The following is a 26,911-nucleotide window of genomic DNA, read 5'->3' as shown; positions in this document are numbered from 1 at the left end:
TTTCACACTATAGAGCTGTTAGTGGTAAGTAATTATACAACTGTATTTCCAATGATGGAGTCTCATTGCTGTGCTTGTTCCCTTCCCAGTGGAAAATATCTTGTGAAGCAAAGAGTGGCTAAGGGATTCAAGAGGAGAAAAACACATACCATAAAATATAATTAAAAATTGTGGAGGCTGCATATGACAAGAATAACCATAAAAAACAGATACAAACCAGCTGGCTGTTAACAACTTCTGAGTTATAAAAATCTTAAACCTGCTGTAAAGCACTCAATTCGATTTACATAACCACAGAGCTGACATTCCTTTTAGGCTCCTCTGTTGGGGATTATTTTGACATGTTTTAAAGCAACATAAAAAGCAACTGTGAAAGGAAGATATGTATCATTTTACATAGGAATTCATTCCAGCCTTAAGACTGGACTTTCATACTTTAATCTGAACCTCTTTCCTTGAACTGGAAAATATCTTTAATGGACACTGCCTGTCTGATTTTACAGCATTATTCTTCAGATGCTCATATTTCTAATGACATTGATGCTTTCTCTGTGTGTGCTGTGTATTTGAGTCAATGGCCTTACACAATTTCAGCTCTGTGGTACCCAGACAGGAACCAATATCCATGGTCTATAAGAAGGGAATAATATTTTGGTCAACCATGACTGAAACAACTATAATTTCTTAGAAACCTAATGATGCAGACAGCATTCTACAAAACTAACATAGCTTGCTGTAGGGAATTAAAAATAAACAAAATAAAATAAAATCAATCGTACATTGAGTGAAGTTTTGATGTATAAGTGCTGGCAGCTGAAATTGCCCAGAGCACAAATTGAGTCTTGCTGTTTGATAATTTGCTTGCACTATGTTGCTACTTGCAGGGCATTTTATGCCTGACTTATATTTAGTCCAGTCACCTGCTTAATGTTAGAAGGTTATAATTATATACAAGGGTTTGCCCATGTAGTATGTCAATATTTAAGAGCGAACATAAAATATGTATATTCATTTGAGTTTAGCCATTAGAAATACTTTTATAATAATCTGACCTACAATTTAATAAATCACAAAACCATTCTATTTTCACTAGGAATAAGGTAAGCAAACGTATTAGGGTCTTGTAACAATAATGGCCCCTTAAATGAACAAAGTAGAGTTATGAATTCAAATTCTCACTATAAGTTTTTCCTAATTGTTTGCTACAAAGTATAACAGTAAATATGAACTTAATCACTGAAAAATGTCTTTGTAAGTATTAAAGTCAATTTCCTAAGATCTTTTAAATTCAATTTGTTAGGTAAAATAAAATGTTTTTATTCTTTTGTTGATTAGATTTGCCAAAGGGTAAATTTAAGTATCAGGAAAGAAGAATGAGCATTATTTAAACAGTGCCCTGGAATGCTACAGCGATTTCTGCACAATAGAATGATTAATTAAATATTACCCAAATAGATAACCATGTATAAAAGTACCCAAATTAATACATCTAAGTATGATTTAATCAAATGCATTTCAGATTTTAAAGAACTCAGTCAGCAATTATATTGTTTCCATATAATAATGAAAAGGAATATAAACTTGTGCAACTTGCTTGATTATATGTTTCCAAAATAAAATGAAAAGTTTTAGGTAAAATGACTCCTTGAAATTAAGTTCATTTTTATGCTGCCAAGAAAATTTTAAATTTATAGAATCTTAGAACTAATAATAATAATAATACTTATAAGGCTATTCTAAATGTAAAAAAATTCCTCTACAACACACCTTAGAGAGAATAGGCAAGACATTCATAATGATATATCAAAGGCAAGGAGTCCAAATATTTGGACCTTCCCTTTTCCAATCTAAGCATTTTTCTTTCATGACTGATACTCATTTTCCCAGTCCTACTTTCTAGAACAATGGAGAATTGATCCACATCCTTTGTTAAATATCCAAAGACAATGATCATGCCATTCCTCTATAGCCCCACTTTTTTCTAAATAACTTCATTTCCTTTAACCAATCTTAATAAAATAACTTCCAGTTTCAATTACCCAATTTGAACAAATTGTTTTCTATCATGATCTTTTAAAACATAATAACTATAAAAGGACACAACACTGTTGCTATGGTCTAAGCAAGCAAGGTTGCTGCCAAAACAGTGTAATATGCAGAGCTCATTAATGCTCACGTAACTTATCAAATTTAAAGTGGACTTAAGTGAATCACCATGTTTACACCAGTACGTTGAGACTTTATTCCCAGATGCAAAAGTCATACTTAGGTTAAAAATATCAAATATTGTTGTTGAAAATGTCCAGGGTGAAATGGATTGGTGAATGTTTCCAAAATATCATGATCAAAAACAATAACCCTAAATGGATCCAAGGCTGCAGAGAAGCATGCAAGGCTATTGCGGCGTGAATTAGAAGGCAGGTTTGGTAGTCAAGTTAACAAATTTGAGCAAGAAAAATTAGTGCCAAAATTTACTCATCTGTAAAATGGAAACCATCATAACTACCCAAAGACATATTATAGGGATTAAATTAATTAATATATGTAAAAGAACTTAGTAACTGAAATATAATAAATCCCTATAGATGGTAACAATCACTAATACTCTAATGATCTGAAAATTATATGTTCATTAATCAGCTAATGATCACCTTGAATCTGCAGTAACAACACAGTCTGTGACCTATGTAAATCCCTATCTTTATTTTATATTTAAAAAAAAAGTGTTCTCAACTTTATTTTTCATGTATTTGTGTTGTACAAATACAATTTGAGTCAAATCATACACATTTAAGTCAATATTAAATGTCACTTTCCAAAACGGTGACAATAACTATCCCCTTAATCCCTAGTCTTCTCTTTCTCTTTAAAAACCTACTGTGCTTTTGTTTAGCTCTCTTGGTAATTACCACTTTGTATCTTCAATTATAGTTTACTGAGTGACAATGTCATTCATTTTTATAACCTCTAAAAGTCAAAATAAATATTTGCTGAATACATTAATGATTATTTCTAAAGTGTATATTCCACAAGTGGCTTTTCATTTATAATAATAAAAGTGTAATATGCTAATTAGAGTGGACATCCTTCTAGACTATCTTCTGGATGAAGCTGGGGCTGTGAGGGAAGCCTGATTCCTGGGTGCCAGAGGGAATCTGGTGCCAGCAGCCAGAGGGAAGGAAGGCCTACTCTTAGATGAATTTCATGAATCAGGCCTTTAGTGTAGTTATGAATGTGTTTCAAGATAAATATAACAAATATTCATTTCAGATTAACTGCAAGTATTTAATTATTATGTGTCCCTTACTTATTTAGAAATGAGGGATGTGTGTGAGTACCTGTGTATGTGGGAGTAACTTCTCCATCTAAGGAAAGTATTAGAAGTAGATGGAAGAATTAAAATCAGAAAGAGCAGAGCCACTAATTCAAGAATATCAATCGGTTATCTTTTGTTTCTTAAGCCTCTGCTTAACACAAGGTTTCATAAACATCAACATTTAAACTGCTTTAAATAAAACTCAAAAAGAAGAGGAGAGGGAAGAAGAGGAGGGGAAAAAAAATAAACAAGTTTGAGAAATAGATAATTCAGGTTTGGAGAGCAGAACTTGGGTTCATATGAAAAGCATGAACAGATCTTTAATGCACCAGTTAAATGTCTTCTAATCAAAAGTTATTGGAGAAGGAAATCAAGGGTTGACAATTAAACATTAACTATTTTATCACTGAAATAGAGAAAAATTCAGGCTCAGACATTAAAGGGAATTGCCAATGTCATACATAATAAGTTGTTTAATCAAGGATCCCCTTAAGAGCCTAGTTTTATAGATTCCAAACTATTAGATTCTCTAACTTTTTCTAGGCCTTTATAGTGAATACAGACAAGAAATAAAGATTCCAGAGACTCTAGTTATTAATTTTTTAAAACCAATTTATCATTAATTTCCTAATACTTGATGTAATTTGCATTACCATCTCAATATAGCGATTCAGATTTCCAAAAAGTGCAATACATAAAGTTCATTAATATCTACATAATTTTTCAACTCTAAAAGGGATTTAAGCAATAGCACCTTGAGGTTTGATTCCCAGAAGTAAAATCTTAGTTAGGTTGCAAATACCAAATGCTATTGTTAAAAGTCTCCTGTGTGAAATAGATTGGTGAATACACGTCAAAAAAATCATGATCAAACCTGGCACTTTTGTTGACAGACTTTGTAGTGAGGTCGAAGGTGTAATTAGGCCAGAAAATTACTTTCTCACTACTAGAATTGTTCTCTTCAGGTCTTGAGTTATCAGTCCAGAAAATTTCATTAAACACTAAATTCACTTTAAGACAACTGTCAAAATTAAGCAGAGGTGAGTCAAGTCAAGGTCCTAATATTCAAATCTTTCATTTGGATTTTGAGAATCATTGTAAAATAAAAAATGCTATAGGTTAATTCTTCTATCAAGACTAAACTTTTTTGTGAATTTCAGAAACAATCCCCCCCTCACCTTTGGAAAACAGGATAAATAAGAATAATAAAATAAATGTAGAATTTGAAAGTTTAGTAGCCATAAATTATTGAAATAATTTCTATACCCTGTTCATTAAGAGTTTAATGTGAAAATAGTGAACAAAATACAAGTATATACTCACAATTATTATGAATATGAAGCAAAGGGGACAAAAAAAATCTTATGTTCTGAAGATTGAGATGAAATTTGAAGTCATATTAATGATGGAACTGTGAATTAACCATATTTGTTATAAAATTCTAGATACATTTTTCATATAGAATAGGAATAAATACTTACTATAAAGACTATAGGTCAAGGTATTTTGGATAATATTTTGTGAAGAAAAACTAAAGAAAAAAGCAATAGTACACTCACTTTAAATAGATCTGATTCATACCGATAAAAGAAACATGGACATATAAGGATAGTCCCTGTCACATATGCTTAATTATAATTATGAAATTTAGGACATTAATGCTTAGGAACCCTAGAAGCAATGGATTTTCTTGAATTCAGGCCAAGAACAATAGTGACCTAGGCAAAATTAACTAGATTGACAGTTGACACATTCAAGGGTAAATTAATATTACTGTTAAGAATATGGGATAGTGCATTAATGGGTTATGATACAGACTATTTTTATGACCAATTTAAAGAATAGCAAAAGAGGCTATCTGCTTGTTTCATTAAAATAACAATATTAGTATTTGGGTAAAGTGCACGTTTCTAAAATGTCTACCTTCTATGGGTCCTCTCTTATTGACACATATAGTATTTTATTATAGATGATTGATGCGAAGCTCATGGTAACTTTAAAAATTCTTGGAATATTATTATTTCATGAAATCTATACTGAGAAAGCAATTGACATTATAAATAAAAAAGACAACGCATATGGATAGGTCATATGATAATGGTATCCTTAAATGTAATTTATTCAATAAGTAACATAAAGGTTATGTATGGTGAAAAGAATGTCATGCTCAAATAATTTTAAAATATTGCTATCCTATATAATAAAAGCCTAATATGCTAAGTGTCCAGTTGTCCATTCAACCAATCAAAGCCTAATATGCTAATGATATGCTAAGGCTGCTTAACCACTAGCTAAGACATGCACTGACCACCAGGGGTCAGATGCTCTGACCAGTAGGTTAGCTTGCTGCTGGTCGGGACTGAGCGTGACCAGCTAGATGTGACCTGGACCCTTCCTGTGGTCCCTCCCCAGCTAGCCAACCTCCTGCATCCCTACCCAGCTCCGATTGTGCACTTATAGAGTCCCTCAGCCTGGCCTGCACTCTCTCACAATCTGGTACTCCTCAGGGGATGTCGGAGAGCTGGTTTCAGCCCAATCCCACAGGGCCGGCTGAAGGACCCCACTCGTGCATGAATTTGTGCACCAGGCCTCTAGTATTATACTATTAAGAGATTAATTTTCTGTAAATTTAGATATACTTGCATTTTATTAATTTGAATCAACATGGTTCCACATTCTTCTTCTTAAATGTTTTCTCTTAATATAGTTCCCTAAAAAGATTTCATTAACTAATAAAACAATAGATTTTACAAAGGGCATTTATTGCTTTAATACATTCATGAAAGTATCCAAAATAGAAGAGCAGATTTTGAAAACCTTCACCATGCTACATTTTCACATTTAGAAAGTAGTTTCTAACTAAAGGTTGTTTTTTAAAACATATTTTTATTGATTTCAGAGAGAGGAAGGGAGAGAAAGATAGAAACACCAATGATGAGAGAGATAGCTGCCTCCTAGATGCCCCCACCTGGGATCAAGTCCACAACCTGGGCACGTGGTGTTATTGGGAATTGAACCATAACCTCCTGGTTCATAGCTTGATGCTCAACTATTGAACCACAACAGCTGGGCTCAACTAGATGTTTTAATAGGGGAAAGAAGAGCTCAAAAATTGACTTCTGGGAATAATGCATTATTAGATAGATTAAAAAATTTACTGATTTTATTACTGAATATTGTACATTTTTAAAGAGAATTTTGATGATATAGCATCACATTTGTAAATCTAACCCAAATAGCAACTTATAGTTGCATAGATTTTTGGAATAGACAAAGAGTCCTATATCCCCTTTAATTCTTAAAAACTTAACACTGATTCTTTAAGTCATATTCTTACATCCCAGAAATCAAATTCAATACCTAGAAATATGTATTTAAAATAGTATCTCTACATAGTACTGCATTTCTTAAATACAAAACTAATATGAGCTAATGTGTTTGATAGAATGATAGCCCATTAAAGGATTTGATGTAAGAGGCATTGCAGTGAATTAAATTTGTATCACAAATTTCTATATATCATGATGATCAAAAAGTACTCATCGACATGAGAAGAGGTTTCTATCAGGAGAAAATTACTTTGTTTGAGCTAACTTGAAGATACAAAAGCAATTATTTTAAAAAATTGAGGCTCGGCCAGCGTGGCTCAGTGGTTGGGTGTCGACCTATGGACCAGGAGGTCACGGTTTGATTCTTGGTCGGGGCACATGCCAGGGTTGCTGGTTTGATCCCCAGTGTGGGGTGTGCAGGAGGCAGCCAATCCACAATTCTCTCTCATTGTTGATGCTTCTATCTATCTCTCTCCCTCTCCCTTCTTTTCTGAAATCAATAAAATTATTTTTAAAAAATAAATTTAGAAAAACTTGAGGATATGTTTATAATCTGAAGCCATAATCATAGGAAAGGAACCATCATTCCCAGAATTCATAGGTTCAAACAGGGAGATAAACAACTGGTTTCTATTTTGAACCAGGCAAAAGTCCTGCTTTGAATATCATCATAATAAAACTAAATATCAGATGACATCCTGTTATATAAGACTTTGAAAGCATTTTGTGATACATTAGCTCATTTGTTCTTCACAGAGTCCTATCAAGTAGGAGATAAGGCAGATCTTATGATGTTTGGTTTATAGATGATAAAGTAAGTATTTCAGAAGGCAGCTTAATGTAGGAAAATAACCAGTAAATTGGAGTCAGAAAGCTTGAATTGAAAACTGACTCTAGCACACAATAGTGAAACTTGGGACAAGTCCCTTAACATTTTTTCTCTTTGCTAAAGTGGGGTTTTAGGTGCCAGTATCTACTTGTGATGATTGAACAAGTGAGACCAGATGGTATTAGTCAAGGTCACATTGCTAGCAAGTGATAAGGAAAAGAATGAAAGCCAGACTTTCCAGTTCAACTTAAGAGCCATACGAATACCATGCTGTTTCAAAAACACATGTCCTTTAAAAAGAAAATCATAACCACCTCATTGTATTCTAAAATCAGCAAAGATAAAACAATCAAATCCCTGGTGGCCTTTTCTAGGAATTGGCCTTTTCTAGGATTGGCCTTATGGCAACTTTAATTAAAATGTGAAATGGCAGAAAAGATGAACTTGAAAGAGTTTAGTCTACTGTTTATATCCTAAGCCATATATCAACAAGTGAATATGATAAAAAGCTTTCACATTAATTATACTGACTACTTTATTAATGAAGTCCAAGAGTGTTTATGTAATCTGATTCAATTTATTGAATCAGATTACAGTTTTATCATTTTGAAATCCAACTTTATTGTTTACTTCACAGGATACTTTAATTCATATTGAACAATTAAATGGCATAGCATAATCAATTGAAAGGCATCTCCATCTTTAAGGTCTATGATAATTTGTAGTGTGCATATTTCTGAAAACAATATATAGTTTGAACATATAATAGTCTTATATGTCATAACCATAAAGCTTATTTTTCCCACAAACAAAAATTCATAAAAGGAAATTATTGCCAGTAAGTCCTGAAAATTAAACATGTAATAACCAAACTTTAGTGTTAACTACCTCTATCAGGAATATCTATGGAGTACATTTATATGAATTTGAACAACTTGCCAAACTAATATTTCCTAAAATTAAGCTATACATTTAAAAAGTTATCACTTTATTCTTAAATAGAATGGAGTTGATATGAGCATGTAAATTAGCAATAATAATCAATAACAATTGGATCATCCCATTTAGTTATAATAATAATAATAATAATAATACGTTATCTTTGTCTAGTTTCATCATTTGCAGAATGCTGGTATAAATTGTGTCACTTGACATTTAGCTCAATTCAGCAAGAAAAGTCATTTTGATATAGTAAAAATATTCTTTTTTACAGGTGAGAAATAAAGAATCAAAACATTTGACTGGTTTAATTATTACACAGTTAAAAAGTGGTGTGACTGGAAGGTTCCTATGTTTTCAAGAATTTATTCCTCACTTGGAGACTTTATTTTTTTAAATTGGAAAGTCAATTCAAAGTAATTTATGGTAAAGTTCAAGATCTTTTATTTAAATCACTTAAAGAGTTCACATCTTTCTTCTATCATTTACGATAATCTTTACTGGTTAATATTATATTATTTTTTCCACTCCAGCTCCAAATCCTACAACTATAAGCATTAATTTATATTATTGTCAATTATTTCCATTTCTTTTTATTAAATTTACAGCTATGCACCACTTCATGGAATAGTTGTGAAAGGACAAAGGAAAAAGTAGGATTTAAATGTTTATTTCAATTGAAATAAAAGTATTTGTTAGCTTACCATAGTCATAGTTGTATCCATGAAATAACTATTCCATTGATGAAAACCAGTCTAATGAACAGTATGATAACTTATAAATCTGAAACATTTACCTCAGAAGTAATTTAAAAAAAACTATCTTAAAAACTATGAAATAATATTAGGATATAAAGCTCTGAAGGATGGACACCATTTAACTAGAAATGCATATCAAGTTTGGAAGAATAATTCAAAGTAAAATAAAATAGACTCTATAAAATTTTATAATTAGAAGGGAACACAGTGGTCTTATTCAATCTACCTCCTCCGATGCAAATTACCTTTAAATATCCCTAACAACAGTGGTTGCTAAGAGAGAAAATGGATAGCTGATGGTCAAGGAGGAAAAATAACGTTTGTAAAAACTATTCCTCTTTTTTGCCATGAACAATATGAGTCATAAAAATTAATTAAATATAAAAACCTTGGCTAACAACTTCTCATCCCACTTTTTTTTAACCCTTCTGTCTAAGGATAAGTTTTGAGTTATGCATTCCATGCTTAGGCAGTTCTCCATGTAGCAAGGCTCTTCCTTATGGAAGCAAATGCAGCCCTCTCTGTAATGATTGTCCATCAGTTAGATTTCTGTAGGCAGATGAGCACAATATGAATCTACTCTATCATCCTCTTTCTGACCCTCTGCACATCTTCTTAAGACTAAGCATCACCAGTATTTCCAAATTCCTGTTACGCTAGTCTATTCTCTTAATGCTCACCAGTTAGTCAATATTCTACTAAAAATCCTGGTGCCATGACTACACATAGTATTCCAGCTGTTATTTGAAGTGCAGAGTAATATAGTATTGTTTTTTCCCTTTATCTGGATTTTATATTCCTATCCATTAAGTTTAGGCGTATATAAGCACTTTCAGAAGTTTTAGTATAATGTTGGTTTACATGATTACATAACCTTATAAAATCCTTTGCATGAAAAGGATTTGAAAAAAATGCAGAATGTTTTCAAAACGGGTCTTATGATATCTCAGAGCAATGAAAGTTTTAGGACACTAAATGCAAAGTTGTATTATCTTTCAGACATTTGCCAAGTTCTTTTGAAATGTTTGGTCCTGTCAACACTTTCAATTAGCAATTCTACTTCTTTACAAAGAGGCAAGAGAGGATGTAAAATGTATCCCCAAAATGCATGGAGAAAATGTTAAAAAGTTTGAGCATGGTATAGTTAAAACCTTAACAACAAACCTGAATCCCATCATTAAGAGAAGGTGTTAAAACTTTGAAGTAAATCTCACTGGGGAAAGTCCACAGGAGACAGCAAAAGAGACAAGCAAAGAATCATGTTTATCTTGTTTTGAATGACTTTTGTCCTACAACACCTTTAAGAATATTCAACATGTATCTACAGCAAAGTTGGTTGTTTTTCCTGAATGAAAAATACACTTTATTTGTATTTCTTGCTTAAGGAGGAAAACAAGATAGAAATAGCAGCTCCTACTGGTCGAGAAATTGCAGTCAGTGATAAAAGACAACATATGACATACTGTACATCTAAGGAATTAAAACACTGAGAATCTCACAAATAAATAGGTAATCCACAAAACCCCAGTTCATCCACAAACCATCTACTATTTTAATCATGAGTTGATTCTTAATATCAGATTTGCTTTTCTTAATGTAAATAAACTTCTCAACTGTCAAAGGAGGCATCATATTACTAAAAAAGAAGCAAATAATACCGAGCAATTAGTCAATTAAGGATATTAGCAACTTCATTGCTACAAATCTATTGAGAGAGACCTGTAAATAGATTATAACTCTTACTATGGCCCATATGAGACTGCAGAACTCAATAGAAACTTGGAGAGGGAAACAAATTAGAGAAGAAAGGACTGTAATTTTCTTCTAAATTAAGTAGAGGAGAGGCCGGTCCAGAAATCTAGTAATACATGACTATATAATTAAATCTAAAAATAACAGATATTTGCTCTAAGAGCTTAGAAAAAAAGATTTTCTTATGAATTTCTACAGTAGTAACAGACCCAAGGCATATTGTGACTTATTGAAATGCTTGATGATAATGTGTATTATACATTTAATAAAATAAGTATATTTATTATCTAGCTCCTCATATCAAAGATATATTTACATTCAGTTAAATTATAAGTTGTATTTTATTCATAAAAGCACTAAATTAGTTATATATCAAGATACTTTGGGTTCAGTGAGGATTCCAATCCTTAAAGAATTACATGGCATAGTGAATGATATAGTGTTATGAAAGAATTTTGAAGACTAATATGTTCTCCTTTGCCATTTTATTCCTGTAAATATTGCTTCTCTACAGCATCAATTTAGGGATATAAATTTCACCAATTGTTGATGATAAATGTAGTCATCATAACCTATAAACAAAAAAATAATGCCCTCCATTTACTTAGTGCTACTTTTTAGGCTCTAAACTCAAAAGCTTTCATATGGAGCCTAACCATGCTTAGGGGGATACTACAGACTGCATTATAACACCAATGTTTACATTTGTATCTCTGAAGCTTAATTCCTCTCAGAAATACATTACTAAAGATATATTAGTCATATTCATATAACAAATATTTCTCTCGAATATCTGCTCTGTAGCAAGCAATATTCTACACACTGGGATACCAAGGTGAACAAAAATGTTCAAAATTCCCCAAGGCTGTTTGTACGCATGTCTACCACACCATGCTTGGGTCCCTCACAATACTTTGACCAGCCACTTGTTGGATGTGGGAGTCTGATAATGACCTTCAAAGTTATGTCCACATCTTATAGAAACTGTGAATGCTACCCTCAAAATGTCTAGTGAGTAAACTTCACAAATGTTTCTAATATATAAATATGTGAAAATGCATACATACAAATACTACATAAATATCACTGGTCTAAATAGTTTATATTATATTTGCTCTTTGAGTAAGGCATTTCAGGAGATTGTTATCTGTAATCTACACTAATAATAGAGGAATATGCAAATTGCCCGGGACACCGTCACAATAACATCACAATAACAGTATAACGACTGAACGGCAGGCTGCGTGGGGCGACCAGGCCGGCAAGGGGGTTAGTGAGGGACGACTAAACAACTGAACAGCAGGCTGCATAGGGCAACCAGGCTGGCAGGGGGGCAGTTGGGGACAACAAGGCTGGCAGGAAGGGGGGGCAGTTGGGGGTAACCAGGCAAGTGGGGGGGGGAGTTGGGGGCAACCAGGCCAGCAAGGGGGCAGTTGGGGGCAACCAGGCCAGCAAGGGGGGCAGGAAGGGGCGACCAGGCCAGCGGAGTGGGGGGCAGTCAGGGGCAACAAGGCCAGCAGGGGGGGAAGTTGGGGGCAACCAGTCTGGCAGGGGGGAGGAAGTAAGGGGTGACCAGACCAGTGGGGGGGGGCAGTTAGGGGTGATCAGGCCAGCAGGCAGAGATGGTTAGGGGCGATCAGGCAGGCAGGCAGGTGAGCAGTTAGGAGCCAGTGGTCCCGGATTGTGAGAGGGATCTGGATTGGAGAGGGTGCAGGCTGGGCTGAGGGGACAACCTCCCCCCCCCCCGAACAAATTTTGTGCACCAGGCCTCTAGTTTATTAATGAAGATGATTGATTCATTTATTTGTGCATTTTTATGTTATCATTACTTGTGAGTCTCCCCAGGGGATATAACACTTCGTTATAAAAAAAAAATTCTCAACATACAAGGCACATTTCCAGACTATGAATTTTCCCCTCAGAAGTTGAAATGTTTAAGGATTTAAAATATTACAAATGTTGATAATACAAAAAGAATTAGTGTGGATGTTGTTGTTGGTTATTAACAATTAGCATCAAAAATAAAGGATGTAAACTTTAAAAATAGGTTTTTGAATTATAAATCCACATGAAAATACTTTGCTACAATCTTTTTCTAAAGAGAATAATGTTTCAATGGGATTAATTATCCGTTAATATTGCCTTGGTGTCGTATTGTTCCAAAAAGATAAAACTGCATTTATAATTTCTTAAATGTTAAATATAATGCCTATGTGCATTCAATTACTTTATTTATCCTGAACACATATTGGTTATGTGCCTACAAAGTCACTGAGAAAGAATAGACAGGCCCAAAAAACAAAACTATAAATTATTCATTTATTTAATTTGAGTGCAATTGAAAATATTTAGGTATTAGATAATTTTTCTTTTGATGTAAAATGCAAATATCTGGGACTCATTGAGTTACCTTTTAGTATTTACATAAAATTGTATTTCAAAACTAGTTTTAATTTTGCCTAAAGATAAAATCAGAATTTGGCCAAATTGCTCTCCTGGAACAAGAGAGGAGTATTTAGAATTCTTAAGTAACCCTTTTCTTAACTGGAAAATATACATAATTCCAGTTATTGGAACTCTGTTGCTAAGATGAATTTTTACCAAACTGGTATTTATTATAATAAATGATTTATGATATGTGTTCAGTTCAAATCAATGTAGGGAGCACTACAGGAGGTATTGCATTGTGAAGCTCTACAAAGAGCCTTCTTTCTTTCATTGACTTCCACTGCTGGTTGCTATGGCATCTGATGAAGACCATAAATTTTGGAAATTATCACCATCTGCCCACACCACCTTCTAAGGTTACACACAAGTCTACTTAAGTAACCAAAATAACAAACAAATAAAAACTCCATAAGCAATCTCAAAGGTGTGGGGTTTTGTTTTTTTTTAACTTATATATTCCTACTCAAACTAAAGCTCAAAATGGGACATATCTCAAATAACTTAGAAGGAGATGAAGGTAATGTGATCTGGAACACTGTGTTAGATGACTCAAAAAGTCATTTTAATGTGTTGAAGAAGCATATTGAAAGTTTAAACAAAAAGCAATGCATTTTATGAAGTGTAAGAGGGAAAAATAAATAAACAAGTGGATAAGTAAATAAAAGATACTGAAATATGTAATGTTAGAACTGAGAAGACTTTTAAAAATATAAAAATAGTCATTTTTTTTTTCTGAAATAAACAGAGGCCTCCAGAAAAATATATTATTTAAGTCCAATGTTTAATTATTGAAAATAAAAAATGAGGAAATTATTAGGTTGATAGATTTTTATAAATTTGTAAATATTAATGAATTTTCTTTTTTATATATTTTTATTGATTTTAGAGAGGAAGGGAGAGGGGGAGAGAGATAGAAACATCAATGATGAGAGAGAATCATTAATCGGCTGCCTCCTGCATGTCCCCAACAGGGGATTGAGCCCACAACCTGGGCATGTGTCCTTGACCAGAATCGAACCCAGGACCCTTCAGTCCACAGGCCAACACTCTATACACTGAGCCAAACCATCTAGGGAAATATTAATGAATTTTCTATCTCACAGGACCAATTCTGGCAAATTTGAAAGCAAATTTGCATCATTATGCTTTTCAAATGGTAATAGTAGGAGTGTAAAAGTACAAGTCAATGTTCATAGGTAGACTACAATTTAAATCTCAGAGAAGATTTGAGATTTGGGGGGGGCGGAGTTTATTTTCTTATTTTTTTTTTAGACTTACATCTTTATTTATTTGTCTTACTAGTATTAGAAACATGATTTCCAAGTCTTTCAAAGCTATTGATACAATAAATATATTATTGGAAACAAATTTTTAACATTATAAACTCACAAGTCAAAAACATAGTAGAAATGTCATCAAACTAGTTTGGCCTGGCTGGTGTGGCTCAGTGGTTGAGCGTCAACCTATGAACCAGGAGGTTGCAGTTTGATTCACATTCAGGTTACAGGTCAGGGTTGTGGGGTAGTTCTCCAGTGTGGGGCATGCAAGAGGCAACCAATCAATGATTCTCTCTCACCATTGATGTTTCTATCTCTTTCTCCCTCTCCCTTCATCTCTGAAATCAATAAAAATATATAGTTTAAAAAAATAGTTTTTTTAATGTCAACAATATCAATATATAACTTTTCTTTGAGGTTAACAAAAATAAATAAAATACTTCACCCATCTTAGAAAGAAAAAATTACATCTTTTTTTCAAAGAAAGTAACAAATATAGGAAACGAATGTAGCAAATATAAATAAAGTCCTGGGACATAAAAGTCTATATATTCATGTTGAATCATATTTCACCAATATTCTAAGTTCTTCCTAGAAGAAACATGTTACACTCTTTTGAGAACTATAAGATTTCTTTAACATTAGATTTCAGGTCAATATTTTAAGATAGTAAATAACTCAAGGATGGATCTATCCTATATTCCTTAAAATCTAAACTTCTCCAGCTACAAAAATGATATGTAAAAAGAGTAATCATATTGAATATATTAAGATAACATCATTTATGTGCAAGAGGCAAACTTTTGGCCATTTCAAAGCTTTGGACCAATCTCTAAAAGTTGAAAGTAAGTGAAATAGGCAATAATGAACACACACACCTTGTCTTAAAGCCAGTCACTGAGCTCTACATAGCGCTAAACTGTCCAAGAACCACTTTTCAATTCAGTTTACTCTCCTGATGAGCCTCTATTTCCTCATCCTTCTATTGAACATGACTGTATGAGGTCTTTTTCAATATAATGCTTAATAAGCTTAAAAGAATTTCTGGTTTCTGGGTTCACAAGATACTAAAAAGAACAAAAGTAAAAAAGTAAATGAAAAAAAAATGTCTGAGAACAGCGCCCAGAGAAATAAATGAAATGATCCTAATTCAAAAATAAATGCACATAAAGACAAGACAGGTTTAATTATCTTTGGTGTCTCTGTTCATCAAGCCAGAAAGAAGCCTATCAAAAATAACTTAATATTTTGATTTTGAGTTTTGGCATATGATCACCAGTTAGTCACAAACTCCACGTACTGCAAAGTCACTTGATGGTGTTAAACATGTGAGGTGTTGCTATCCACGTAATATGATGACATCATCCTATTTCATCATGTTTTTGGTAATAAACTATTTACTGTCTTCAACTTCAAAGTGTAAATGTTCACTGACAATTTGGAACCAGATCTTTCCTTTTAATCCTATATAATAAAAGGATAATATGCAAATTGACCCTAATGGTGGAATGACCAGAAATGAGAGGTTGCTATGATTCACACTGACCACCAGGGGGCAGATGCTCAATGCAGGAGCTGCCCCCTGGTAGTCAGTGCACTCCCAAAGGGGGAGCACCACTCAGCCAGAAGCTGGCTCATGGCTGGCTAGGGCAGCAGCGGTGGTGAGAGCCTCTAGCGCTAAGATGTCGGACATCCCCCAAGGGCTCCCAGGCTGCCAGAGGGATGTCTGACTGCCAGCTTAGGCCTGATCCCCCGGAGAGCTGAGGGACCCCTCTTCCCCTGTGTGCATGAATTTTCATGCACCAGGCCTCTAGTATGAATACAATCTAGAACACTTTTCGCTCATCAGGTAACTGCATTTATTAATATGTGACAGTCAACACAAACTTATCAAATATAGAATAATGATTATTAAAAGTTATTACTTTTTAAAATCTCCAAAACGTATAGTTTATTATGAAATTTATTGACAAAGATTCTTAGATTTTTCTTCTAGTACACCTGAGTCTTACAAATATTAAATATGAAAAGTTCAGATTTTAGTTCCATCTGGCTTCTGCACTACATAAAAACAACAACAAATATTTGAATCAGGAAATTTTATCTAGTTAAATGAAAACCATTAAAGCTTAAAAAACCACTACCTTTTTCATTTCTATGTCTCAAATTTACAATTTTTATTGTTTTTAATTTTTATTTTTGACAGTATTACATATGTCCCTTCCCCCACCCCCTCCCATTGACCCCTCCTAGCCCTCCTCCACTCCCCACCTCAGGCCTTCATCACCCTATTGTCTGTGTAATCAGAATTTCAGGCAGTAGGATTCTGTTTGAGAAATATGACTAACTAAACAAATAGAAATAATGACAGTTGCTTTGCAATTGGGTCATTTTCAGCTATTAATTTCATTTCTATATCTTGATTTTTCATCAGCAAAATTAGCATAAAAATGCAATTCTCCATGGGACTTTAAATAATTTACTGTTAAGTTTATAATGTGGTACCTTACTGAAAAAATCAGACATATAAATCACTTCAAATTCAGCTCAACTGATGTTTGATAAAGGTCCACAAAGGTGAATAAACTGTTCAAATGTTGCCACAAAAAAGAAATGAATTAATACATTCATTGTTTTCAAGGAGCTTTCAACCAAATATGGAATGTGAAAAAATATATCCCATGCTAATATTACAGAAGAGAGAAAGACAAATGTTACAAAAGAACACACACACACACACACACACACACACAAAACATGTTGATATGGGAATTCAGAGAAAAAAATGAAAATTCCTAGTCTTTTTCCATGGCAATTATATGCTTATGTCTATATGTATATCTCCTCAATATACTTCTATTATGGAGATAATTATTGCAAATATTATATATTTTAAAATAATATCATCATTATTGCTATTATTTTAATTTGTTCATGGGTCTGGATGAAACATGGAAAGTGGAAAATCTGTGCAAGTGAGTAAAAACATTGATTAACAGAACACTATTTGGTGGAAATCAAATAGTTATTTTGCATGCAGTGTGATATTTAAGTTGTTTATGGTATAAAGCTTATGTGGTCATGGCTATTCTCTTATACATTATCAAAATTTTAGTAATAAACACCCTCCAAATGTTTCTAATAGAAATGTATTAGATTGGGAGAAAGTAGGAGATCTTTCCATTGGACATAGTTACTGTCTTTTTTCTGAATGCATTTTAATCTATTTTGGAACAGTAATGGAATGAGATGTAAACTTAGAACTGGGTTCTAAGATAAGGGTTTGCATAACCACTGACACTTACCTGCTGCCTGGCCTTGGGAAAGTCACTCACTCACTCTCTCTGAGTTTTGATTCCTCCATAGGAAAACTGGGATAACATGTTGTTGTTTGATATTAGTGAGAGGATTAATGAGAATAACTTCTAACAGTAAGCTCAAATAAGCCTCTTCCATTTTATTATAAATAAAGAAATGATAACTATAAAGCAGTTTTGAAATAAATTTACCTCAGTAACATCTTGGTGTACACAAAACATAATCAAATGGGTGTAAAAGTCTACATAAATATATATCATATATATTATTTATATATGCTATGGCACTAGCTGGTTTTCAATATTTTTAGTATAAATAAGCACACTTGTACCTGTTGGTGGAATTATCCCAGGAGACATGAGGCCAGGGACGGAATGTGGCATGATATGCGAGTTCTCTGGGGAAGTGACACTTTGAGTCCTCTTAGGAGGCCTTCCAGGTCTAGAACTGAAACAAACAAACAAAAAATTTTTACAATTAAGCTGTTGTCTTACACATCATTTCAAAGTTGTTTCAAGTGGTAACATGGACTGTAAATAAATTTGTTTCAAGGACGGTTGCTTTTGCAGTTAGATGTAATAGACTTCCATCACTAATTAGATTACATGCTGAATTCATTTTCCTCATTGAAGATCAGCCACTCTTGATGCATAATTCATAGCCTGCACCTCGTTACCTGCTTCTTCATATTAATATCTATACACAGTTTGAATTGCCTCGTTTGCATATGCTAAAGTTCTGCATGCAGCCTTCAGCACGAAAATTATGCACTAACTTGTAATAATTATTACAGTCAGCCTGCTATTGATTTATGAGACTTTTAAAAACCAAATATGTGTAGTACTTGTAATGAATGATATTTTAAGGTTCTTCAGGAAATTAAAAGGCAATGGCTGCCTAAGGAAATGTTCTGCTTGTTTGATTTAATACTACAGTTAGCTGGGAGGTGGAATGAAAGAGTGATTCAGACCTATAGCACATTTTTCGATGATATGTTTTATTACTTTGCACTGCTAGCCTGATATCTAGATGATAAATGACAATACATATCTAATGTGTGAAAAGGTCTTGCAATTTCTTTATTTTTTGTCATAAAAAAGATAAGTCAAGTTATCATTTAACCCTTATTCTATTTAAATGAACAGCCCCACTGGGTTGCCTTACTTTTAATATACTAAAATACATTGAAAAGGCTTAGGATTATTTGTAGGACATCATTGAGAAACTGTCAGTATAGCATCTTATATCTGCCTTGAGGACATAAGATAAATAAAAATACCTTCTGTTTGTGGTTTAATAGTGCTTGTTTTTACATACCTATTACACAAGATTAATTTTTAAAATTATAAATGCCTATTGTATAATATTAATTTAATAAAATAAAAGCAGTAGGAGAGGAGGACGCAAGTATTCACTATCCTTGTATGAGAATAACATGAATGTATGTTAGCAATTTTTGAAACAAACATACTTATCATTATGTTTCCACTTTCACCCTCTGTATCTTGAGTGTGCTTTTATGAAATGCTTTTCCATCATTTATCTGGTCAATATCTGCTTAGATATATTAAAACTTTCAGATACAAACTTCATAAATTAGCATTTCCATGTTAGCCTCAGCTGAGGTTCTTTCCCTCATCAGAAGACTAGAAGATCCTACCTCTGTTATTTAATGTAAGTACTATGTGTGCTGATTCAATAAATAATTAGTAAGCACTTGTTTTCAAAGTAGTACACTGTGGAGGCTAATTTGGGAGAATGAGTTCTTTAGAAGCTTATACCTTGGAGGAGTGAAGGGGGGGAAGTGGGGACAATCTGGTGCATACTAATTATGGTGCAAGCTGGAATGTGCTAAGTGTCATAAAAAAGTTGCAATCTGATCACTAATTGAAAGTTAGGCTGGATGATAAGACTTCCATGTTGAGGGAAGAGAGAGAAGATTTCATGGCAGTGGAAACTTTAGAAGAGAATTCTGAAGGATGAGTTAGACAGGGAGAGAAAGAATGGAAGAAAAGACTGAGAGTGAAATGGAAACATGAAATGTACAGATATACAGGATTGTTTCCACTGGGCTGAAAGAGGTCAAAAAGGTGAGGAACAGAGATTGATATGGCTGCAGTTACTGCCAGGGGCCAGACCCTGGGGAGCAAGGACATCATGTGTTTGTTTTGCTAATCTATAAGGACACTCCAGCTTATTGTTCTGAAGTCTCTCTTTGGCTGCTTATTTTTATTCTTCATTATTACTTTTTATCCCCAGCTGGTCCTTGAACTCCTGTTTCTTGCCTCAGGCCAATCAACAACCTTCTAGTGGTCTCCATTCAACCTGACTGATCTTTCTACTGGCAGCAGTGAGATGCTAAGGAATTATGACTAAATATATACATGGAGCCTAGATCTTTGCTCTTGGGATTCAGACAGGTTAATGCCTGTCATCTCTTTGGGTGTTTTAGAATAATGTAAGACTCCGCTTGTCCAAATCTAAACTCAGCATTTTACCTATTAAAACCTAATCCTGCCGAAACCGGTTTGGCTCAGTAGATAGAGCGTCAGCCTGCGGACTGAAAGGTCCCAGGTTCGATTCCGGTCAAGGGCATGTGCCTGGGTTGCGGGCACATCCCCAGTGGAAGATGTGCAGGAGGCAGCTGATCGATGTTTCTCTCTCATCGATGTTTCTAACTCTCTATCTCTCTCCCTTCCTCTCTGTAAAAAGTTAATAAAATATAAAAAAAAAGAAAAAAAAAACAAACCTAATCCTCTTTCCTTGGTTCAGTAAAATGGCACCTACTTGATTAAGTCAAAAATCCAGGACTCGGCTGTCTTTTCCTTCCATTGTACACTCAAAACATCCCATTGAAGACATCTCTGTAATCCATTTTTTGTTCTCTATTCCCACTCCTATCTCCCAGGTCAATCCTTTATTTCTTATTTGAGCTATGATTACAGCCTTCTGAACTTTTCTAAGATCTACTCCCAACTTTGTCCCATTTGAAGCCTAGAGTCTAGAGTCAAGACAACTCTCCATATTACTCTTAAGACGATTTTTCTAAAATGCAAATTCAACCATATTTTCCACTTGCTTAAAAATATCAATAGTTTCCTATACGATTCACATTCCTTATCATGGCACCAAGATCTTCCAAAACTTGGCCCTTGCCTACTTTCTTAATCTCACCCTTTTATTTGGCCCTACTGAATTTCTAGCAATGTCATAAGTTGCTTTGTCTCCTCTGACACTACCTTTATGGATGCTGCCTTCTTTGTCAGGAAAGCCCTTTCTGCACCAACCCACTCCCATCCCCTTCATCATTCTTCTTACTAATCATGTTTAGTTAGTATCCTTTCTATGTACTATGATAGCCCATGGAATCTGCCAAGACTGTATGGCAGAGAGTATATTAAATATATCTTTGGATCCTTCAAACTTAGCTCAGGGCCTGGCTCATCATATGTATTTATTTTCTTTTATAAATTTCATTTTTTTTATTTCATTTTTTAATTTCACTGTATGTATTTAAATAAACCTCAACACACAAGTTATGAAGGCTTTTTCTCAATTCTTCAGGTATCCTACCTCATCCATTCTAGTGGTCTCAAAGTTTCCAGGAAATGAAGAGTAAGGAACAACAGTAAACTTTGGAATTCTGTGTCTAAGGATAATATACACCAGAAGACCAAAAAAAGAGAATAGATGCTTTGGGAGATCTCAAGCAAAATGCCATGGAGAAAGTGGGAGAGAAGATGGAAGTTAAGATTTAAACATTTTCGTCCTTTAATTTGTTTTGCCTGTAAAGAAAATGAAATGGTTTACAAGCACTTTATCATTCAGGACACAGGAGCTGTCCTCAGGGCCCTTGCTCTGGAAGTACAAGTCAGACTGCTAAGTAGGAACACCTTGTTTCAAGTGGTGGTTAGAACAGACCCAGTGAGCTTTTTTCACCCCAAATATCACCAGCCCAGCCTATGACATTGCCTCCAATTCACCAATAGAGATTTACTGCTTTTGAGGTTTTCTTATGTATGTTTTTGAGGTTTTTATTACTTTATGTTTTAAAGCTTTAGGATCTTTCAAAGCCTTCCTTTAAAATGCAAATACCCTTGATGATGGTATCACCCTAAAGCCACCAGCTAACACCCAAATGAGGATTAGTTTAAAATTAGGAGAGAGCAAGGTCTTGAGATATATATGCAAACAATGGAGGGGAATGGCAGGAAAGACTTGTAGGAAGTCAAATCACTTACCCTTTTGGCTAATAGGACTATTTGGAACCTTTCCTAGGAGTTATACCCAACTTCTTGATTGAGGGGAAGTTGGATTTTTTTTTCTATTAACAAGACTTTCCTCTATCTCTTTATGACCAAGATTAAGTCTCCTTGGTATTTCAGCCTTAGTACAGTCTTGGTCACTAACTGCTAGAGGGTTTGTTTTCAGGAGAGATGCCCTAATTGTTAATATTTACAAAAATATTTAAATTACTTTCAACAGAGCTTTAGGGGACTTCCAAGAGAAGACATGTAGTGCTGTCGCCAAAAGCACAGGTTGCATTGCCTTGACACATCTGGCTTTAAATACTGGCTCTACCAATTTACTACAAGGTGTGGCCTAAATCAAGCTACCTGACTTCTCAGAACATCTGATAAAATCAAGATATTTTTATAAGATGTGGGCCTGTTTGCTTTGTTAGAAATAAGTTATTCTTGGGGAGATAATACAAACAAACAAACAAACAAACAAAAAACACAACAACTGAAAAGTGGAAGTGAAACAGCAAAAATATTTTCTTGTGAAATGATCAATTGTTCCAATAGTAGCTACCTTCAAATCTCCTTTATCTACAACAGCAAGGAGCTCTATTCCAGAGAATCAGAACAGCTGAACTCTCCTAGTTCTAATCAAAGCAGAAGACTTCACTTAAATAAATTATTACCCTTAACAGCTTGAATGAAATCAAATTTACGACTTTGGTAATTGTTTTTGCCAGCTTCACACATGAGCCATAGTGCAGCCCTAAGTATTTTCAACCATTTGCATTGAAAGAGGAGAACAATGGCTTAGAGATGTCCAAATCCAAAACCTAATATCTCATTTACTTAGGAATCCACCCAGGTACACCCTTCCCTGCAATTTTGAATATAAAGGTTTCTTTGCAAGATAGATCACTGGGTAGACTTCTCTCCTTACTTTACATCATTAAATATGTCTCATGTTAATTTCTGTCTTTCTACCACAACTATTTAATGTTTTCCAACTCTTCCTAGTCCATTTATTGTGCTTATTGAGGGTGAAGTCAAAACAAGCTTAACAAAAGGAAACAAAAGTGATGTGCATTAATAAGAAGCTAAGTGCATCAAAGAGTTGGAGGCATTTGAAATTTTAGAGGGAGGGTACATTACAGATTTTTTTAATCCCCAAACTTCTCCCTAGACATGATCTTCTGCTAATTTCTTCAGTAATTTTTGAGAAATTAAGTTCAGTTATCTTCCTGAGAGCTGGAGCAAAAAAAACAAAACATATAAAATCCAGAGATTGTGATGGTTATAAATTGGGAAATGCCAAAGTAGTTAGCTACCTACCAAAAAAAATAATGGTTCAAAATCCTACCTGCCTAAAGAAGGATTCCATTCAACCATTCAATTTTTTCATCCATTTATCTAAGGCAAGTAGATACTACTGTACAACAGTAGATATTAGAGTTGCAAGAATAAAAAAACACTCCCTTCTCTGAGAAGGAAAATAAAATTAAATAGCCTGTGGGATAATAGTGCAGAAGAAAAATACATAGCAGCAAGTGAGCATTGATTTTCGTCTTGGGACAAAAACAAGCATTCAGGGGTGAAAGCAGCTTGCTCCATTAATCTACAAGAGTTCATTTGCCTTCTCTAATCTATTCACCCCAGGAAAACTCCAATTGTGTGTTTATATTCTGTAAATTTTTTCTAGTAAACTGCTTCTTCAAAGCCAAGTCAAGATATATGACAACTTTATATAGAGCATGTCCCAAAAATATATATACATATTTTAGTAGCTAATGGCTGATGAATGTTTCTTTCTTTTCAGTTTTAACCCATTGGAATCAATGATTATTCAAAGTGTGTGTACATTTTTGGAGGGACACCCTGTATATAGTCAAATATATGTCACACATATATTCTAATTTCTAATTGGAAAGATACAATTTGCTTAATGATCTAAATGCTCACTTGAACATTATGAGGTCATGAAGAGTGATGTTTATGAGGAATTTATGAGAAAATGTTTGTGTTCTAAGTAAAGTACAAAAGCAAAATACAAACATGACAATAAGGACATAAAAGAGCACAAGAGAGATAGAGAAATTAAATTAAATAAGCAATAAATATGTATAGAAAATAGAGTAGGAAGAAACACTGAAATATTAGGAGGTATTATCAGTGGATGAAGAATCACATAGTTCTACATCTGAAGATTTTAGTTTATCTGACATAAGCATATATTATGTATAAAGTATAAAAACAAATTTTAAAAATTAATTTGTTTAACATTACAGTGACTCTGGTCATGTTTTTCAGATAATTCATTGTAGACAAACCATAATTCTGGCTAAATTTAATCAGTGCTTGAGTTTTATCTTTATCTGTAGCAGAAACCAGACATAATTTATCCTCTTAATCTTTCCTTTTTTTTCCATTTCAGTTCTAAAATCTCTAATAAAAAGCAGATAATTATATGTAAAAATATTACCCTTGTGACTATAAAATTAATCTAAAATATGAAAAGCACAAATAATTATTGATATCTTCTAAATTAAATTAACCTCATGAAATTGATCCATCAATGTAAAAGAATGCAAATGACCTCTTAAGATTAACCTATGAATATATTTCACTAAAAGAAACAGCTGATTTATAATCCTCAGTTTTTAAATGGATAGTTTTCCCTTAGAAAGGCCCTGTTAATTTGTTAGTTGAATTTTTTGTTTATTTGTTCTTTTGAAAGGCAACAATATAAATAATCCAAGGAGGTTATGAATAGCATTATTTTCCTTTTGCATACAGTTGTGTGTGTTTTTCCTGTAGCTGGTAAAACTTTAAAGGATAAATTACTTTTTTGCAATTATGACAAATGTGCTCATTTTCTCAATCTCATATCCCAAATTTGTTCAGAGGTTTTGTGTTTGCTGTGTAGGCATGTGTCCCAGCCATGTTTAGTTCTCACGACGAATAGATTATGAACTAACTCATCAAAAAGATGATTTTCCACAGTCACCAAAATACTGAATTCCCTGGGACAGGCATAAAAAGATCACCCACTGGCATTTGAAGAGCACCCTAGGATTACTGGCTGAAGAACACAAAACACACAATACCTCAACTGTTTACATTCCAGTTGTTATAACTGAATTGTTTCCCAAAAAAATTTATATGTTGAAACCCTAACTCATGTGATGGCATTTGGAGATAGAGCCTTCGGGAGATAATTAAGTTTAGATAAAGACCTATCATTGAAGCCCTCCTGTGGGATTAGTCCCCTTATAATTAGAGACACCAGAGAGTTTGCTTGCTCTCTCTCTCTGCCATGTGAGGGTGCGGAGTGGAGGCAGCTGTCTACACACCATGAAGAGAGCCATCACCAGAAACTGACCATGCTGGCACTTCCAGTCTTCCAAACCATGAGAAACTAAATTGCTGTTATTTAAGCTACTCCATGTATGGTATTGTGTTATGGCAGCCTGAGTAAGACTAAGAGGGCAAGGAACTCTTTACATTAACTAAACAAATACATATACAAATACACAAAATTAAATTACTAGTTAAAAGAACTAAAAATAAAATATTAAAAAAGGTTCTGTGCTCATATTAATTTGGGAAATGTCCATTAAACCTATTAAACCTACATGTATTTTGTGGAAATACTTTACAAATCCCCAATGCTTTTAATATTTTTGTTTTGTGGGACAATTTCTCAGAGCTTTCACTATGCAAGTATCTATCTATATATATAAAAGGCTAATATGCTAAGTGTCCAACCGTTTGACTGTTCAACCAGTAGCTATGATGCACACTGACCACCAGGGGCAGACGCTCAATGCACAAGCATGGAAACATGGAACAGGCTGATGAATCTCAGAGGGATAGAAGTCAGGGGGAAGAGTGGGAAGAGATTAACCAAAGATCTTGTATGCATACTAGGGGCCTGGTGCAAGGATCCGTGCACCAGTGGGGTCCTTCTGCTTGGCCTGCTGGGACTGGGCTGAAACTAGCAGTCCAACATCCCCCAAGGGGTCCCAGATTGCGAGAGGGTGCAGGCCAGCCGAGAAAACCCACTGGTGCACGAATCTATGCATCAGGCCTCTAATGTATTATAAATCTCTAAGAATGTGGTAAAATAGGCATTTACTATTTTATTTTATATTTATTGTTTTTCCAGGAAGCTTGTTTAGAGACATGTGCTCTTAACGAATATGTTATTCCTAAAAGTATGATTATATTCAAATTATGGATATTCCTCATTTCTTAACATCACTAAACCATATTTTGTGTCATACATTGGTTACATGACAACTGTCACATGAGAGTTATTTTCCAGGGACCTGGAAAGCAGCAATTCACATATTCTAAGTGTTGATATGAATTGATAATTACTCAAACACAAGGTTAAAGTGGGTAAACTGAAATCATCACTAACAAAAAAAACAGGAGTTGACAGTAGCTATTCTGGTGAAAAGAAATGATGCATCTCTTTGCAAAACTCACACTATCTAGACCTGAAATTGTACAGGAAATTTATTTGATACAAAACCTTTTTCAAAGATCATTGAAAAAATATTTGAAGTATCGAGGTAAGTTGGAATTATTAAATACTAAATGAGAAAACACCACAAAATAAAAGTTAAAACAAATTGGAATATGACTAAGCTACTACCCTTAAGTATTTGTAGATAAGTGTTAACCATTAATGACAGTCAG

General features: G+C 33.9%; 1 protein-coding gene across 1 annotated transcript in view; it reads right to left on the bottom strand.

The window, feature by feature from the left end:
• DACH1 (dachshund family transcription factor 1) overlaps positions 1 to 26,911 on the bottom strand; it is a 437,658-nt gene that overhangs the window by 239,767 nt on the left and 170,980 nt on the right. Inside the window, exon 2 of the mRNA XM_070408964.1 lies at positions 18,298 to 18,413. Within this exon, the coding sequence (XP_070265065.1) occupies positions 18,298 to 18,413 (116 nt within the window). The remainder of the gene's footprint in view (positions 1 to 18,297; positions 18,414 to 26,911) is intronic.

This window comes from Myotis yumanensis, unplaced genomic scaffold (assembly GCF_028538775.1).
Source record: "Myotis yumanensis isolate MYYU_CA2020_CCGP unplaced genomic scaffold, mMyoYum1.0.hap1 SCAF_3, whole genome shotgun sequence".
Taxonomy (NCBI): Eukaryota; Metazoa; Chordata; class Mammalia; order Chiroptera; family Vespertilionidae; genus Myotis; species Myotis yumanensis.
This window is presented reverse-complemented; position numbering and strand designations above follow the sequence as displayed.